The sequence below is a fragment of the Populus trichocarpa genome, chromosome 11 (assembly GCF_000002775.5).
Source record: "Populus trichocarpa isolate Nisqually-1 chromosome 11, P.trichocarpa_v4.1, whole genome shotgun sequence".
Classification (NCBI taxonomy): Eukaryota; Viridiplantae; Streptophyta; class Magnoliopsida; order Malpighiales; family Salicaceae; genus Populus; species Populus trichocarpa.
In genome coordinates, this window is record NC_037295.2 from 17,438,663 (window position 1) to 17,454,782 (window position 16,120).

The 16,120-nt window shown below is 33.9% G+C and overlaps 3 protein-coding genes across 5 annotated transcripts; 1 reads left to right on the forward strand and 2 right to left on the reverse strand.

Moving 5' to 3' along the window:
• Window positions 1-1,066: 1,066 nt before the first annotated feature.
• Window positions 1,067-4,643, forward strand: LOC18103446 (protein FAR1-RELATED SEQUENCE 5). Of its 2 annotated transcripts, XM_006377806.3 has the most exons (3): window positions 1,067-1,264; window positions 1,495-3,758; window positions 4,321-4,643. In XM_006377806.3, exons 2-3 carry the CDS (start codon window positions 1,503-1,505, stop codon window positions 4,486-4,488), a joined length of 2,424 nt encoding a protein of 807 aa, XP_006377868.3. In that variant the 5' UTR covers window positions 1,067-1,264; window positions 1,495-1,502; the 3' UTR covers window positions 4,489-4,643. The 2 variants fall into 2 exon arrangements, with proteins under 2 accessions (XP_006377868.3, XP_024437102.2); XM_024581334.2 differs by having other exon boundaries at window positions 1,067-3,758.
• A 1,371-nt stretch (window positions 4,644-6,014) lies between these two features.
• LOC7454998 (diacylglycerol O-acyltransferase 2) lies at window positions 6,015-9,774 on the reverse strand. Its single transcript, XM_002317599.4, has 9 exons — window positions 9,441-9,774; window positions 9,258-9,332; window positions 8,996-9,081; window positions 8,312-8,418; window positions 8,074-8,229; window positions 7,596-7,682; window positions 7,233-7,330; window positions 6,903-6,990; window positions 6,015-6,226 (listed from the first exon to the last, which is right to left on the reverse strand). Exons 1-9 carry the CDS (start codon window positions 9,623-9,625, stop codon window positions 6,125-6,127), a joined length of 984 nt encoding a protein of 327 aa, XP_002317635.2. The 5' UTR covers window positions 9,626-9,774; the 3' UTR covers window positions 6,015-6,124.
• A 4,481-nt stretch (window positions 9,775-14,255) lies between these two features.
• On the reverse strand, window positions 14,256-15,698 carry LOC7454999 (uncharacterized). 2 transcript variants are annotated; one of them, XM_024581097.2, is made up of 4 exons: window positions 15,359-15,698; window positions 15,022-15,195; window positions 14,640-14,801; window positions 14,256-14,538 (listed from the first exon to the last, which is right to left on the reverse strand). In XM_024581097.2, the coding sequence occupies exons 1-4, from the start codon at window positions 15,377-15,379 to the stop codon at window positions 14,425-14,427; spliced, it is 471 nt and encodes a 156-aa protein (XP_024436865.1). In that variant the 5' UTR covers window positions 15,380-15,698; the 3' UTR covers window positions 14,256-14,424. The 2 variants fall into 2 exon arrangements, with proteins under 2 accessions (XP_024436865.1, XP_002317636.4); XM_002317600.4 differs by having other exon boundaries at window positions 15,305-15,677.
• Between the last annotated feature and the right edge of the window lie 422 nt (window positions 15,699-16,120).

Here is a 16,120-nt window from a genome sequence, read left to right on the forward strand (position 1 = left end):
TTATTTTATCATCATTTTTTTTTCTAAGAAAAAAAACAAATTTCCCTTTTTTTCCAATATAAATTTACAACCTTTTTATTTCTACAGAGAAATTTCTATATATAATTCGATATAAAATTGACTCAAAGTAAATATCATAGGTTATCTGAGTTGATTCAAATTAATTTAATTTTTTTTATTTTTTTTATTAGTTTTCATCGTATAGTTTTTGAATTAACCGAATCATGGATCAATTTAAATTTTTAACAAGTTGATACCAAGTTAATTTTTCTAAAATAATTAAATGAAGTATTAAAACAGCATCTATAAATAGTTTAACAGCATAATTCCAATCTCATTAATTTGCACTCCCTCCTAATCAGCATTCATAACTTTCTCATAAAAAAGGAAAACCTTTTTCATATAAAAGGAGGAGCAAATAAAAAAGAAGAGTAAATTGTATATTAACCCTTGTATTTGTGAGAAGCTAATAATGTAGTCCCTCTACTTCCCAAGAACAAATAACGGACTAAGTTATAGTAAATAGGTACATGAAATATGTTCACCTAAGAAAGATTCCAAGGTTGGTCCAGCATTATAACCAGTTCATCCATCTAGTTAAAGAGCTTGGATTTGAGTTGTGACATCATAGCTTTTTTGTCGATTAAATTCTATAAATATTTTAAATTTCAATATAAATATAAATATAAATGAGATAAAATTCTTCTAAATATATCCTATTAATGATTTAGAACAATAAAAAAAAGATATGAAAAATAAGAATAGAGAGAGAGAGAAAAATGTCACTTGGTTTGTCAAATAACAAAACAAAAGTTTGAATTTATCTTTTTTATTTAAGATTAGATCATATATTTGGTAGTATTATTTATAGAATTAAGTTTAATAAATTCAATTGTAGCCCATTTCCTCTAGCTTTGTGATGATGGGAATTGACCAAGGAATGAAACTTGTGGAGAAGTTAGAAAGATCGTGAAGTTTAGGTCCTGATATGTTATTGACTTTATATTATGTATACTGATTTGTAGTTATTCCAAACCCGAATAGGAAATAAAGGCAGCTCTGCTCTGTCTGATTACTTCCAAAATTTAGTCCTCGTCCTCAAAACTTCGATTCTGCAAATGGGTTTCTATCATCCATTGCTGTTTGATTTTCAAGAAGTAATGTTCTTTGAAGTGACTGAGTGAACTCATATCAATATCATGTGTGTATGCTGAGAAAGTGAAAGCTTTCACCTCCTTATTTCATACAAGCCAAGCCCAAGTGGGTCAGTCTACTTCATTTTTACTCTCCTTCAAGTTTTCATCAATGGGTTTCTTTATTACAGGATATATTTTCTGTTTGTGGTAGTGATGTGTCTTTTCTTTGTTTTCTGTTTAAAGATTGAAACTTTTTTCACCTTGGGCTTGAAAGTTTTCGTCTTTAGTTGGAAGCGAAGTAGCAGTGTTTGATTTCTTGATATTTGTAGCTGTGCTTAGATTAATTTTTTTTATATAGTGGTTGATATGATAATGGAGCTGGAACCACTGACTATGGGGAATGAAGTTATTGAATTTGACATGATGGGTTTGGGAGACGATACTGTGGATGATATTCAGCATCAGTCTGTTGATGTTGGTGTTGATGAAGTGGAAGAAGAGGAAGGAGGAGATGGAGAAGTTGAAGGAAACCATTTCCTGCTGAATTTTTATGACCCCCAAAGTTCCGACAATTCCATTTCTGGTCAAGTCTATATCCCTCAAGGGGACACTAATCTTGAGCCTTATGAGGGTATGGAATTTGAGTCTGAGGAGGCTGCGAAGGCTTTTTACAATTCGTATGCTCGTCGTGTAGGATTTAGTACTCGTGTCAGTATGTCTCGCAGGTCTAGACGTGATGGTGCTATCATTCAGAGGTCTTTTGTTTGTGCAAAAGAGGGTTTCCGCATTGACAAGGATAAGCCTGCACGTTCTGATGTGCGTGTCAAACGCCCTCGTGCTGAAACCCGTGTTGGTTGTAAGGCCATGTTGGTTGTTAAAATCCAGGATTCTGGTAGATGGGTTGTTTCGGCATTTGTAAGGGAACATAACCACGAGCTTGTTCCACCTGACAAGGTGCATTGTCTCCGCTCTCATCGCCATGTATCCGGCTCTGCCAAATCATTGATTGATACCTTGCAGGGTGCTGGGATTGGTCCCAGTGGTATTATGTCTGCCCTCATCAAAGAATATGGTGGAATCAGTAATGTTGGTTTTACTGAGCGTGACTGTAGGAATTACATGAGGAGCAGTCGACAAAGAACTCTTGGTGGTGACACTCAGCACCTTTTGGACTACCTGCGAAACAAGCAGGCTGAGAATTCTGCGTTTTTCTATGCTGTGCAGGGTGATGAAGATCAGTGTATGAGCAATATCTTCTGGGCTGATGCAAAGGCAAGGGCTAACTACACATACTTTGGTGACACTGTTACCTTTGATACAACTTACCGGTCAAATCGCTATCGATTGCCCTTTGCACCGTTCACTGGAGTTAACCATCACGGGCAGCCTGTTTTGTTCGGTTGTGCTCTCTTGGTCAATGAATCCGAGGCTTCTTTTCTTTGGCTTTTCAAAACATGGCTTATGGCAATGTCTGAACGGCCTCCTGTTTCAATCACTACTGATCATGATAGGGTAATTTGTCTAGCCGTGAACCAGGTTTTTCCGGAAACCCGTCATCGTATCTGCAAGTGGCACATCTTTAAAGAATTCCAGGAGAAGCTGTCCCATGTGCTTTCTGAGCATCCTAATTTTGAAGCAGAGCTCCATAAATGTGTTAACCTCACAGACTCAGTTGAGGAATTTGAGTCTTGTTGGTTGTCTCTACTTAATAGATATAATCTCAGGGAGCACGAGTGGCTACAAGCAGTTTATACTGATCGACGCCAATGGGTCCCAGCTTACTTGAGAGATACATTCTTTGCAGAAATGTCTATAACACAGCGCAGTGACAGCATCAACTCTTACTTTGATGGATACATCAATGCCTCAACTACCCTACAGTTGTTTGTTAAGCAGTATGAGAAGGCTTTGGAAAGCCGCTATGAGAAAGAAGTCAAAGCTGACTATGATTCGATAAATACTGCCCCAGTTCTGAAGACACCTTCACCTATGGAGAAGCAAGTGGCTGAGCTCTATTCCAGGAAATTGTTTTTAAAATTTCAAGAAGAGTTGGTTGAGACTTTAACTTTCCTGGCAACCAAAGTTGTGGATGATGGGGCAATCACCACTTATAGAGTTGCTAAGTTTGGTGAGAATCATAAAGCTTATACTGTTAGCTTTAATGTTCGTGAGATGAAAGCCTCTTGTAGTTGTCTGATGTTTGAGTTCTCCGGCCTTCTTTGCAGACACATATTGACAGTTTTTAGGGTGACAAATGTTCTTACACTGCCTTCCCATTATGTTTTGAAACGATGGACAAGGAATGCCAAGAGTGGTGTCATATTGGAGGAACACGCCAGTGATTTTCTTGGTAGTTCACGAGAATCTCTTACCTTTCGATACAGCAACCTTCGCCATGAGGCCCTTAAGTACGTTGATAATGGAATCCAAAGTTTAGAAATTTACAATGTTTCAATGGATGCTTTGCAAGAGGCAGCAAATAAAGTGGCTCTTGCAAGAAAGAATGGTGGGAAAGTTGCAATAGCAAATAGAGCTGGCAGAGAAGAGTATCCTCCTCAGGGAAGTCAAGCAAATAATAACAATCAAAATCAGCAACAGGGCTTAGAACAGCCTGCTTCTGGGGTCAGTTTTTCATTCCTTTTCTCTCACACTTCAGTTATTTATTCATTTAATTTTTCCTTTGTCAGTAATATTTGATACTTATTTTTGCCCTTTTCTATAGATTTTTCTGTTAACGCTGCAATATAGGTTCTATTAATGGCAGAAATTGCTCTTTTAATTCCGATTAACTATTGACTTTGTCAGTTGAGATTAATTTGTTGACTTCAATGGGTCTCTTTGTAGTTTGTAGCAGAAACAAGCTGTTTAGATTCATGGTAATCATCATCGTTGTCATACCAACGTCTGATTTTGTTTCCATGAACAGCCTAAGCTCTCACTGCATCTGCTGTATTGGAACATTTGTCTTCTTTTTTTTGTGTGAATAGAATTCTTATTTTTAAGCAGAATGTTTCTTAATTTTTCTTTTTCTTTTTCCTACTCCTAATAGTTGATGATGTAGAGGCTTGGTCCTGATAGTTGCATTCTACTTTGTGGGATAGTAGAATAAAATACAGCTGGCTTGTGTTTGTTTTGTTACTTCCGCAGCTGAATGTAATTGAATATTAAATGTATCAATTTGCAGGATGACCAGGACAAGAAAATCCAGAAACTGCATCGCAAACTGGATCGTGCACGACGAAAATGTGAAGTATATAGAGCAAACTTGCTTTCAGTGCTGAAAGATATTGAGGAGCAGAAATTACAATTGTCTATTAAAGTTCAAAATATTAAGTTGGGAATGAAAGATTAACCCAAATGGCTTTGTTGGTATCAGCTTCTCCTCTCCCCCTCCCCCCTCTCCTTCCCTTCCTTTGGCTTTCTCTAGCTAGATGAGACGCACAAATGAGAAGTGTAATTTGTTTCTTATGATAGAAGATGAAATTACCCCTTTTTGGCTTTGAGTTATATCATCCTTCATATTTTTATAGTGTTCTAATCTCAGTTGGTGATGGTTTTCATCCTGCTTCCTGTCGTAATACCACTCAACGGAACAAGTTAGCAAGGGCAATTGCTTTCCCGTCAATTGCGTCTGATGGCTTTAGTCTATGAAACTTTTTATACTGCACTTAGCCTTGGTGAAAATGCTATCGTCTTAAGGTAGTGCCATGGCATCTGTATGGAAACGGGAACTCTTGTGTGAAAGATGCTACCTTTTTAAATTTACTTGAACATAAATTGGCTAAGCAATTTTCGAAAAATGGCCATGGTTCTAGGAACCCCACTTTAACAGTGATAAGTAATATCTTTATATGATCAACCTTGGTTTACCAGTTTTGGTTTTAAAAATACCAAAATCACCTACAGCATCCTCCGTTGCAGTAACTGCTAGAGGTGACAAATGAAAGAAGCTGATTAGTTCAAACTGGGCTCGGATGAAAAAATATTCAAGCCTCAACTTACATTTCTAGTAAGGTCTGGACCGACATGATACAGTTGCTTTACAGAAATGTACAAGAACCAGATGTTTTGATTTCAAAGAGTTATACAAGGTTGATTGTCCGAGAGACCTCCTGAACTTTTGATCAAATCTATATAGACTTTTGACCTTCTAATTTTATTTTTGTCCCTCAAATTTTCAGTTTAAGGCAAAATAATCTCACTTGGGCTTTCATCATCTAGGAGGGAATAGTCACACATATGCACATCATGTGCTACCTAACTGAGTTTATAGGACGGAGGTGGAGACGATGTGATGTATTGTATTGACCTGATAGTTCGATAAATAAAAAACAACGGGAAAATTAAACGAATTAGCCCATATATAATGGCATTGAACCTCACATGACATTCAAATTTCTATATAATAATTTTAGCTGTTTTTGTTTTTGGCTCACTTGCAACTCCATCACACAAGACCTCATCCCATTATCGTTTCTGCATGACAGGGACTCATGGCCGAAAACAGCACTCAATTCATTATCATTTCTGCAGAAAACTGTTTGCATGTGCTTCTGGAACGCAAAACCCTGCTGATACTTGAATAAGTCAAACAGCTGGAACCAAAATTACTTGCAACTGTCGCTTTACAAGTCATCTTTGTGCTGTCTCCCTAAACTAAAAGAAATGTAACCAAGAACATTGGATTCCTTGAATGAATATTTATTGGCTTTTGAAAGTTTATTTAAAAATATTTTTCTCGAATAATATTTTTCAGATTTTTTTTATTATCTTCGATATTAACACATTAAAATCATTCAAAAACATTTTTAAAAAATCAATTTAATGCTTTTTTTGACGAAAAACAATTTGAAAAACAATTTAAAAAACAATTTAAAATGCAAAAACAAACACTCATTATATACAACATATAAACAAGAAAACATAGAAGAAGATAAATAAATGTAAAAAAGATACATTCTGAAACAGGTCTAAGTTGTGTAGTCAAATTATAGAACTTTCAATTCAAGATCAGCAAACCCAACCCGTGCTCTGTGCCTTTTAAAGAGATCTTCCAGTGCGGCAACAAACTGACTGTGCACTTCAGCGAGCTGCAAAATGAATCTATGTATAAGCAACAGTTGGAGATTAATATCACTCAGTCGTTAGTCTATAGATTTAGTGAAAAGAGGAATGCAGGCAGCTTTAAGTCCCACCCTAACTGGATTTCTTTTTGTACCAGTACTAGGGCCTTAAGGTTCTGAGCTTGTTAAATTATAACAGCTTTACAATCTGCTACATTTTGTACAGCGTGTAACTAGTTTGGGACTGGGAAATGCCGGCATCTTAAATTGCAAGCTATGGATTTTTACATTACAGAGCTTTGAGCTGAGTGTCAACACTTCACATTACATTATATTCTCCAGTAATCAAGCGGCATTATGGGACTATGACCATCCTTGGAACCAACTTTCACTTGATGGTATGTAAGTTTTTCTTGGCCCCTCAAATGAAATTGGGAATTTGGGGTGGCTTTGCCACTGGCCAGAGCAGGAAGTATTACTAACTAATACTGGAAGAAAAAGGAATCCACAAATGAACAATAGGCTATGGAGCTCAATGGTGCTCTTGCAAAAGCAAGAGGGGCGAGGTCTCTCCCTTATTAATCCTTCATTAATCTAAAACATAAAAGGAATTTATTGTACTCCACACTCAAACAAAATGGATATGTTCACCATTTCCAGTCACAACTGATTCATCAGATTGCAGATTTAAGTGGCACCATACCTCTTCCACAGTGGGCTGAAGATTTTGCTTAAGCTCAATAGGTCTACCAACCACGATATGCATCGGGCGTTGGAAGGGCAAGGGAGTCCTGAAAAGCAGCAAAAAATTATAAATTGCAAATATGTTTTTGTTTAAATATACAGAGGAAATAATACAACAAACCCACTTCCCCAACAAAAAAAGGAGTCATTTTGTCTTTCCCATTAAACATTAGCAGATTTTTCAGAGAAAGCTGCACCAAGTGGCAGTGGGTATAATCACGGGCCTAAACACTTAACACAAACGGAGTTTCTCTGAACATAGTTGGTATTTCCTCAAATTTTTACTTACCCAAAAATTCCCCCAAAGACAACTGGAGTGAATTTAATTGCCCTAGAAATTTTCAAGAATAACTTTCCGCTGGGTTTCCACCATTTATACACTTTTGACTGCAGCAAGAATAAGAAAATTAACCATGTTATCAATGGAAAATGTGTAATTGTAAAAGGGAGAATTAATCTATAAGATGAAAACAATGAAAACTCAGTTCTTGAAACATTAACCTCAAGCAGTACGCAAGAGGACCAATGTCTTTACAATGGACCAATCCACATAATTCCAGCATTCACTGGCAAAGTGGAATACATAACAAGAAAATACTATACTTTGCATTTAACCAACAGGTGACAAAATGAAAAAGAAAAGAATCAATACTTGACCAAAGCAGAAAACTGGAACCAAGGGTGCACCGTTCTCCATGGCTATCTTGATAAACCCTCTTCTTGACTTGAGGAAAGCGATCTGAAAGCAAGCAGCACCCAAGATTAACAACCAAGCTATTCTTCAGGGTGAAAAAAAAAAGAGTCTCTTTCAGTTTGGTTTGCATATGATGTCTGTCAATTTCAGGTCCCAAACCTCAAGGATTCTACGTAAAAGGGATGTAAAAGTAATAGCTTTCTATCACCATCTAAATAGGAGAAAAGGGTGGGTTAAAGAATAAGGAACAATGATAAACACACACAAACATGTAAGAACTAGATTGTAAAATATATCAACGTCCAACATATGAACCAGCAAGGATCAGGCAGGGTAGGTTGCATAAGTCCTAGATCCAAAACTTTCAAAGCCAGACAGGGGAAAAATCTACTTAGGCGCAAAAGGGAGAGAGAGAGAGAGAGCATAAAGAGAAGACCTCATTATCATGCTCCATGTAAAATGTCTCTTGTACTCCACCTGGATTTACAATGCAACTATAACCAGCTGACAGAAGGGAAGTAAAATTTTTCTTTGTAGCAGATGTAAGACCACACCATGTCCATATATGTCTCAAAAATGGCATGAGGAAAACCTGAATTTTAATTCCCATGTGTTGAGAAAGAGAAGGAAAAGCTCTAAATATTTAAAAATACAGAGAGGGGAAAATGCCTTACAGCGCTACTAGCAAGGACCTTTACTTTTGGGAGAGGCATGAAACCTGTATGATCTGCTAATGCAACGACCCCAATGGGCCAAACTGAATGTGGCTCATAACCAAAGACTGCATGAAGCACGAAAGAAGTCTCCTGTTACTTGCTCAAAAAAGCTAAAAGAAGCTATTAGAAATTTAGCACAGCTAAAAAGTTAAGATCCACAGGAAACTGTAAAATCAACTGCCTCCTGAACAACATCCTCGCAGAAAAACCCAATACCCCAGCCACTTGAATTTCAAAATCAAAAAAGTAATTTAATCTAATAAAAATCCACTCTTCTGATATCACATCTTGAATCCTATTGCCAATTTCTCAAAGATAACACAAGTCCTATTCTGACATCATTTGTTAGAGTTACAACATCCTAGTGCTATTGTCACACGTAATTCTGAAATTGGACCAAGCTGATATCAATAGGAATGAACAAGTGGGGCATCAAACCATTCAATTCTCACTTCTATTAAAAATTGGTTAATCATTAAGCTTTAGACCAGTAACCCCTGTGGATTTATTGTCTCAACGAAGTCCTTTTTCAGATTCACTTTCATTTCAAAAATAGCAACACAAAAGTCAATTGCAAACCACCATTTTCATGTTCTGCAAACGAACACTGATGGAAAAAAATCCCACAAATAAAGTATATACCATAAGCACGATCAGGATGGAAGGCATTTATATCCTCAACATGTAAAGTCACCGGAAAATAGCAGCAAGCATATCTACATATATACCTGCATTTGTTATCAAAAGCAATTAAGATGCAATCTTTATCATACAACAAAAGAAAAAAAATTCAAAGATTCAATCTTTCTTGAACAACAAAAGCAAAAATTCATTCCTTTTCCCTTTCAAGATAGTAAAAGTACTAACGAAAGAATAAACAAAAGGAGTAAGATAGTTTCATTACCCACAAAGGCGACGGCCCAACTTGTTATCATCATCAATTGGAACGAAAACTAGCAACAAAAGCAATCCGAAAACACTAAAAGCCAGAACAAAAAAGAACCCATGTGTTGGTTTCCATGTTTGAAGAGAATCAAACGAAGAAAAGATCAAAAATTGAGGAAAGAAAAGGGCTGTTGATACTTACAGGAGACATTTGGAGAAAGAGAGAAAAAGGAGAGAAAAAATAACTAAAAGAACAACAAAATGGATTGAACCAAGCCATATTGCTACTGCTATCAAGCTGAGAATTATGTTTGATGAAAATAATTCTCTTGCTTTGAATGTTGTTAGCTCTCCCTGCTCTTGTTCTTCTTGCTTATGATTCTCCATGGTTTTACTGGTGATGATGGCTTAATGCGGGGCGGGTGCCTTCTGCTTCTCGAGCTTTCTATGCTTGATTTCTCCACCAGTTCTTTACCTGGCTTTAAATGTCATTTTCTTTTAAAAAAAAAATTAAAATTGTTTTGGTGCACAGGTGAAGAATTAATGACTCATAGCAGGTTATAAATATTCCTCCTCAGTTCTTTTCCAGCTTCTCTACTGCTATTTCTTCCATTATTATTATTATTATTATTCCTTGGTGAAAACTTATGACTCGATAATTTTAATTTATTTTATAATTTTTATTTGTTATTTCGTTAATGAAAAAAATCACATAGAATTTCAAGATTGTCAACATTTTTATTTCTTTAATGAAAAAAAATTGTCAGGATTTTCTTTTAATTTTGTTCTTTTCTTTCATAATTAACGATAATCTCAAGGCGACTTTCACGTAGTGAGATCAAGTCCATATTTTTATATCTGATTAGAGACAAATTATGTGCACCATACCTCGAATTTAATATCTATTTTTAAAATCTAAATTATTTTAAATTTGTTATGTAATTACCTTAAAAAACGCTTTCTTTTTATTCATATCTATATATCATAATCAATTTTTATAATTAAAAAAACAGTTAATAACATTACTTTTAATTATTAAAATTAAAAAAAATTAATTAACACGCAAGTTAATTTAAAAATACTATTTATTGTCAAAGAAAAATAAAAATTGAAGACAATTATGAAGTTTTTGTATTCAATCTTGATTTACTTTGACTAAAGAAAGGCAACTATTAAACGCGGTGCAAACTGCATTTTATAAAAAATTTAATTTTTTTTTGTTAAAATTATTTTTTTTTGTATATTTTAGATCTTTTTGATGCGTTAATCTAAAAATAATTTTTAAAAAATAAAAAAAACATTATTTTGATACATTTTATTATGAAAAATATTTTAAAAAACAACCACAATCACACTTCCAAACAAACCTAAGCTTACACAAGTAACAAATTAACTTGAGCAGAGCTTGATATTGATTTATCACACGTATCAATAAAACTTAAAGAATAAAAAAATAAAAAAAAATATATTAATAAAATGGGAGATGTAGATACCGATAGGTAGGAAGATCTAGAGAGTTTGATGGAATCTAGAACTTGGTTGCTTAGCTAAATTTAAGAATTTTATTATTTTTTATTATTATTTTTTTAATTTAAGAATTTATTCCTAAGGGTGGTTGTCTTTTTCGCTGAGAGTTTGGAATTAAAGCCTCAGTTTCTCCACCACAAAGCACATGCATGCTCCACGTACATTTCTGAGGTGACACTTCTGGACGGGTGGTGGATCTAGAGCCTCGTTAATTCAGACCGATTTAATTAAACCCCGGTGGAGCATGTTTAAACGGATTGTTTTTTAAATAATTTTTATGCTAAAATATATATAAATAATATTTTTTTTTATTTTTTAAAAATTATTTTTGACATCAACATATTAAAACGATTCAAAACATACAAGCTATATTAAATTTTAATAAAAAAATTAAATTTTTTGAAAACACGGTTTGGACTGCGTTGCAAACCGTTTCTCTTTTAACTTTTATTTTTATTATTTTTATTAAAATAATATTATTTTAATTATTTAAAAAGAATTCTAATTCACGAGCCTTGCTCGATGACAATTCCGTATCAAATTTTAAAACTATGGTCTGTTTTTTCGACATTGCGTCTCCGCTTACCCAACCAAGATGATACACGTGCCAGAATATGGTACATCACCAAAAGTCTAAAAAAGACATCAGTCTGTTTTATGTCTTGTTATAAGTTAGAAGTACAAGTAGGATTGTTTAGCCGCCGTTTATTTATTTTTTTAAATTATTTTAATATATTAATATTAAAAATAAATTTTAAAAAATATATTCTCAAATAAAAAATATTTTAAAAACACAATTACTATCCCAGCATCAATTAGATTCTCAATAGCAATAATTACAGTGACATTTGATTATTTTTACCTTTCGTTTTAATTAAAAAAAAATGCTAAAATATTCATTTTTTAATTATAAAATAAATATTTATAGTGATGTAATTGTAAAATCTAATTTGATTCATGATAAATCAACTTAAATTAACCTAAATAAATTCAAAAACACTTCGGAAAAAACATCAAACTTAGCCATAGATAAATTTTTCATGTCGATGAGGTTTGATTACATGAGCTCTTATCTAATTTTCTTTTTTATAATTAACTTGACTGAAAAATTTATGTTTTTGGTTTTCACTGAAACCTTGACTAAATATTTATAGCCGTTTTGTTTTAAAGTTTATGTGCGAAGGAAAATTTCAAAAAAAATAAAAACTACAAAATTTTATGATATTCAATAATTACTAGCTATACTTATAGCATAGAAGAGAAATAAACATAAAAAAACTTATATCGGGTTCTATTAAAAAAATATAATAATTCAACTTTAAGGGGTGTAACTCAACTAGTCAAGTTCTATGTTTGCTTTCTATAGATCACCAGTTCGAGTTCTATAAATCTCGAGGCCACTGGAGACTTACATGGTCATTAATTTCAGGGTCTGTGGTATTAGTTGAGGTACACGCAAGCTGGTCTGAACACTCGTATTAATATAATTCTCTCTATTATTGAAGAATTGCTAGCGAAGTCTTGTGAACGTGGGTATTTTAGCATGTACGTACCATTTATTTAATTATCCATTAATGCTAAATAAAGATTGTTTTTGGTTTTGAAAAGGCACCAAATAAGGTTACGAAAAGGAAAGGATAATCCATGAGTGATGGAACAACTTTAAAAGGAAAATTGGCAAATCTTCTTAACGTATCGCTTTAGTCTTCAATTTTTTATTTAATCATTAAGTTTTTAGTTTGATTATGATGTTTTTGGGCGTTTCTCTTTATATTTCACTTATCAAAAACATACTTGCACCACATATTTATTAATTTTCTGGTTTTTAATTATATTTATTAGCTTCATCAATAATAAATTGAACAATAATAACAACGACCATTGTCGTTGTCATAATAATAATAATAATAAACAATAATTATTATTACAAAGACTTGTACTATTTAAGGGCAGTTTGGAATTATTTTTCATATTGTATTTTATGAAAATTTAAAATTTTTTATTTAAATTTTTTTATATTTTCAGATTGTTTTGAAATATTAATGTTAAAAATAAAATAAAATATTATTCTAATTTATTTCTAGAATTTGTTATTTTTAAAAAACAACCTTCCAATTATCTATGATTAGTTAAGGTTGGCAAGACAACAAGAGATGTTGGGCGTTGCAGCTGTCTCCGAATCCCTGATTTCAAGGAACAAAGACAGCTTGCTGAATTTGTTAATTATGAAAGTAGCATTGACCCCAGAGTTTTGGGCGATCCACGTTCCGTTTTTGAAGTTTGAAGCTCCTGGCATGGCTTCCATTTATGGCCCATCATCACCATGACATTGGATTCAGACAGGTGTAACATAAAATAAACAAGACAAGCAATCCATGCATGTATGGGGTCCTAAGCTATGTTGTAGATGTCACAGATAATTGTGTTTGCTTTATAATGCTGTGCAAATGATTTGTAATATGAGGTGTGGATTGGAAAATCATTAAACGTTAATTTTTTAAGATTTTGATATGAATATCGTATTTACTAATTAAACGTAATCTAGTTATGCTAATTAACTTAGTGACTTGGAGTTTGATCCAAACCGAGTTTTATTTTAAATTATTTTTTATTGAATTTATTCAAGTCTGAGTAATCTAGTAAGTTGATTCTTGATTTGATTAGTTCGGTTAAGATAAATTAAATCAAAACAAAAAAGAATCCATTAAAAAAAATTAAATCAATGATATTTTAGATAAAAATAATAAATTTAAGTTGATTCAATGACTTATGGATTGAATCGACAACTTAGTAACTTAGGTTCCAAATCATGTTAGGCTCCGAGTTGGATTTAATAATTATGATTAATATATTAAAACCACGTAAAATCATTCAAAAAAAATATTAATTTAATATTTTTTTTTTAGTTCATATATATTTTAAATATATTTTCAAACACAATATTACTCATGTTAGATGTCCCTCGCTCAAAGTCTTTTGAGTCTTGTGTAATATTACAAGAGATATGTTAATATGGATAGATTATTAACATACATACATAATTTGATTAGATTTATTTATTATTATAATATATGATCAACCAATCTAGAATGTGATTTAATATTTAAGAAATTTGATCAAGTAATGAGTCTGAACAGATTTTGGTGGAACAAAAGGTTTGGATTGGATATTGAAACGTGAAAGATGGTGTAGAATGACCCCATTGAGATTCAACAATTGCCTTGCAATTTTCATCAATTTCTTCTTATTCTCCATAGTTGGACTGGTTGAATATCAATATAACAAGAACACCTTTCACTTCAATCATGCTTGGGTCATTTTCAAGAACTTCTGTCATACAGAAACTTTTTTCTGTATGTATTCTATTCTTCCTGCATAATAAGTTTGGTAGATAAGACAAAGCTATTGCAGGATTGGTTACTTAGAATTGATTTGCGCTTTCTTCTTAGCCACATAAAGACAGGATTGCTTTGTTCAGAAGCACACAATCTTAAGTAAATTGGGAAATTTATTAACATTTTGAGACTAACAGGATCAATGATTAGACATAGAAAGGTTATGGAAAATTAGACAAGAAGAGCAAGAGCTTCGTGAAAGCTGCAGGATGTGGAACTTGCAAGTGAAAACTAGTTTGCCCAAGTTGCTGGGGATAGCGAACATTAGCATCCCATTGCAAGCCATCCAAGCCATGCCCTGCGCTTCTTTTTGTGCCTTTTATCTTTTTGGGATGACTTTGAAATTCTTACACATGCTTCTGCAGTGCAAGTGATCTCCTGCAGAATTTCCAAAGTATGTTCATGCTACTAGAAAATACGTCAAGAATATTAGATAGGACATCTAGCATACTATTCCAAGAAAGGGACTCTTAACATACTTGATCTGTAAGAGAATCTTGCTTCTCTTTGTGGGTGGTGATCATTTGCTCATCCTCCTTAGTGGTTATGGTTGAAGCCTCATCACGGCCCATTTTTTCAGGTCCTTGAAAGGTGGAAGAGCTTGACCTCGATGTGTTCTCTATATCCATCTCTAGGCTTAACTGATGAATTGAAGATAAGAGAAGATTAAGCTGGTAATAAGAGTTCAATCACCACAAAGATTTTACAGCGACATTTTGGGGACTTCAAATTTGAAGGGTTAGCGAATCTTCAAAGAAAGGGCTCTTGGAAATTCCCACATAAAATCCAAATATCAGCATTGCAGATCAATACAGATATCTGGAAGAAAAAAATTCAGGATATATAATGATGTTTAGAAACCTGTAATACTCGGTTTTCGAGCATTTCTAGTCTATCCATCAGGTTGCCTTTGTGTTGAACTTCCTCAAGTGCAGATGATAAATTCTTGAACTGATCTTCTGCTTCCACTGTCCTGACTACAGACTTGGCTGTGTGCCTTCCTGACAAGGAATGCTTCTCTTCCAGAAACTGCAGCTGCATATATTCATCAAGAGAAGTAAAACGTCCAAATCCAAACATTAATCAAAATGAAGCAATGAATTAGAGGTCCTAAGCATATATTAGTACAATTGAAATGCATTACCAAACGATCAAGGCGATCCAATCTTGGTAGAACAGGCAAAGGAGAAGAGAATACCTGCTTTTCTTCCTGCCCCATGATTGTCAAACTATGATCAGATCCTTTTCAAGTTTGCAGTCCAGACTGTTCCTTTAGCAACCTTTCAAACTATCATATAGATATGGTGCATCTATGGTGGCTGGAAGGAAATGCTACCTTTCAGACTTTAGCATTTATACAAGTAGTTTGTTTATTTTGGAAGGGCTTTAAATGATGACCACCTTGTCATACCCTATTGTCCTTATTCAGGCAATCATCTACACCAGATATTTTATTTTTATCCCATCATGCATGCCTTGTCTAGTCTATCTTCACTTCTTTTATTTCCCAAAATCTTTATCATCTTGGAAATGGAGGCTTCTGTTAACAAACTTGTCAAAGGTATGGCTCTTTGACTTGAGATGAGGCCCAGAAGCCCCAATCAAGAACGGTGCCATTAATTATATTGATTTGCCTCAACCACTCCTGATAAAAGTGATGAACTCCTGCAAATTTGCAATCATACAAGTCGTGCAAGTCTCAATCTATGAACTGATTAGCTTGATCATGCTCCACACTCATAGCACAAGTATATTGGTACTTCTAGGCCATTTTGCTCTTTATCGAGACATCGATTACTCCACGTACGAGTGGCTTGTAATCTACTTCATTAAGCTCTGCAAATCAATCAGACGGTCCATTTAGCTATAAGTGTCGATGGCAGAACAACTGTCAAACTTTGTCCCATTTTTTGTACAGTGGAACCCAACTAGGAATGCTTTTTTGGAATCATCCAAGAGA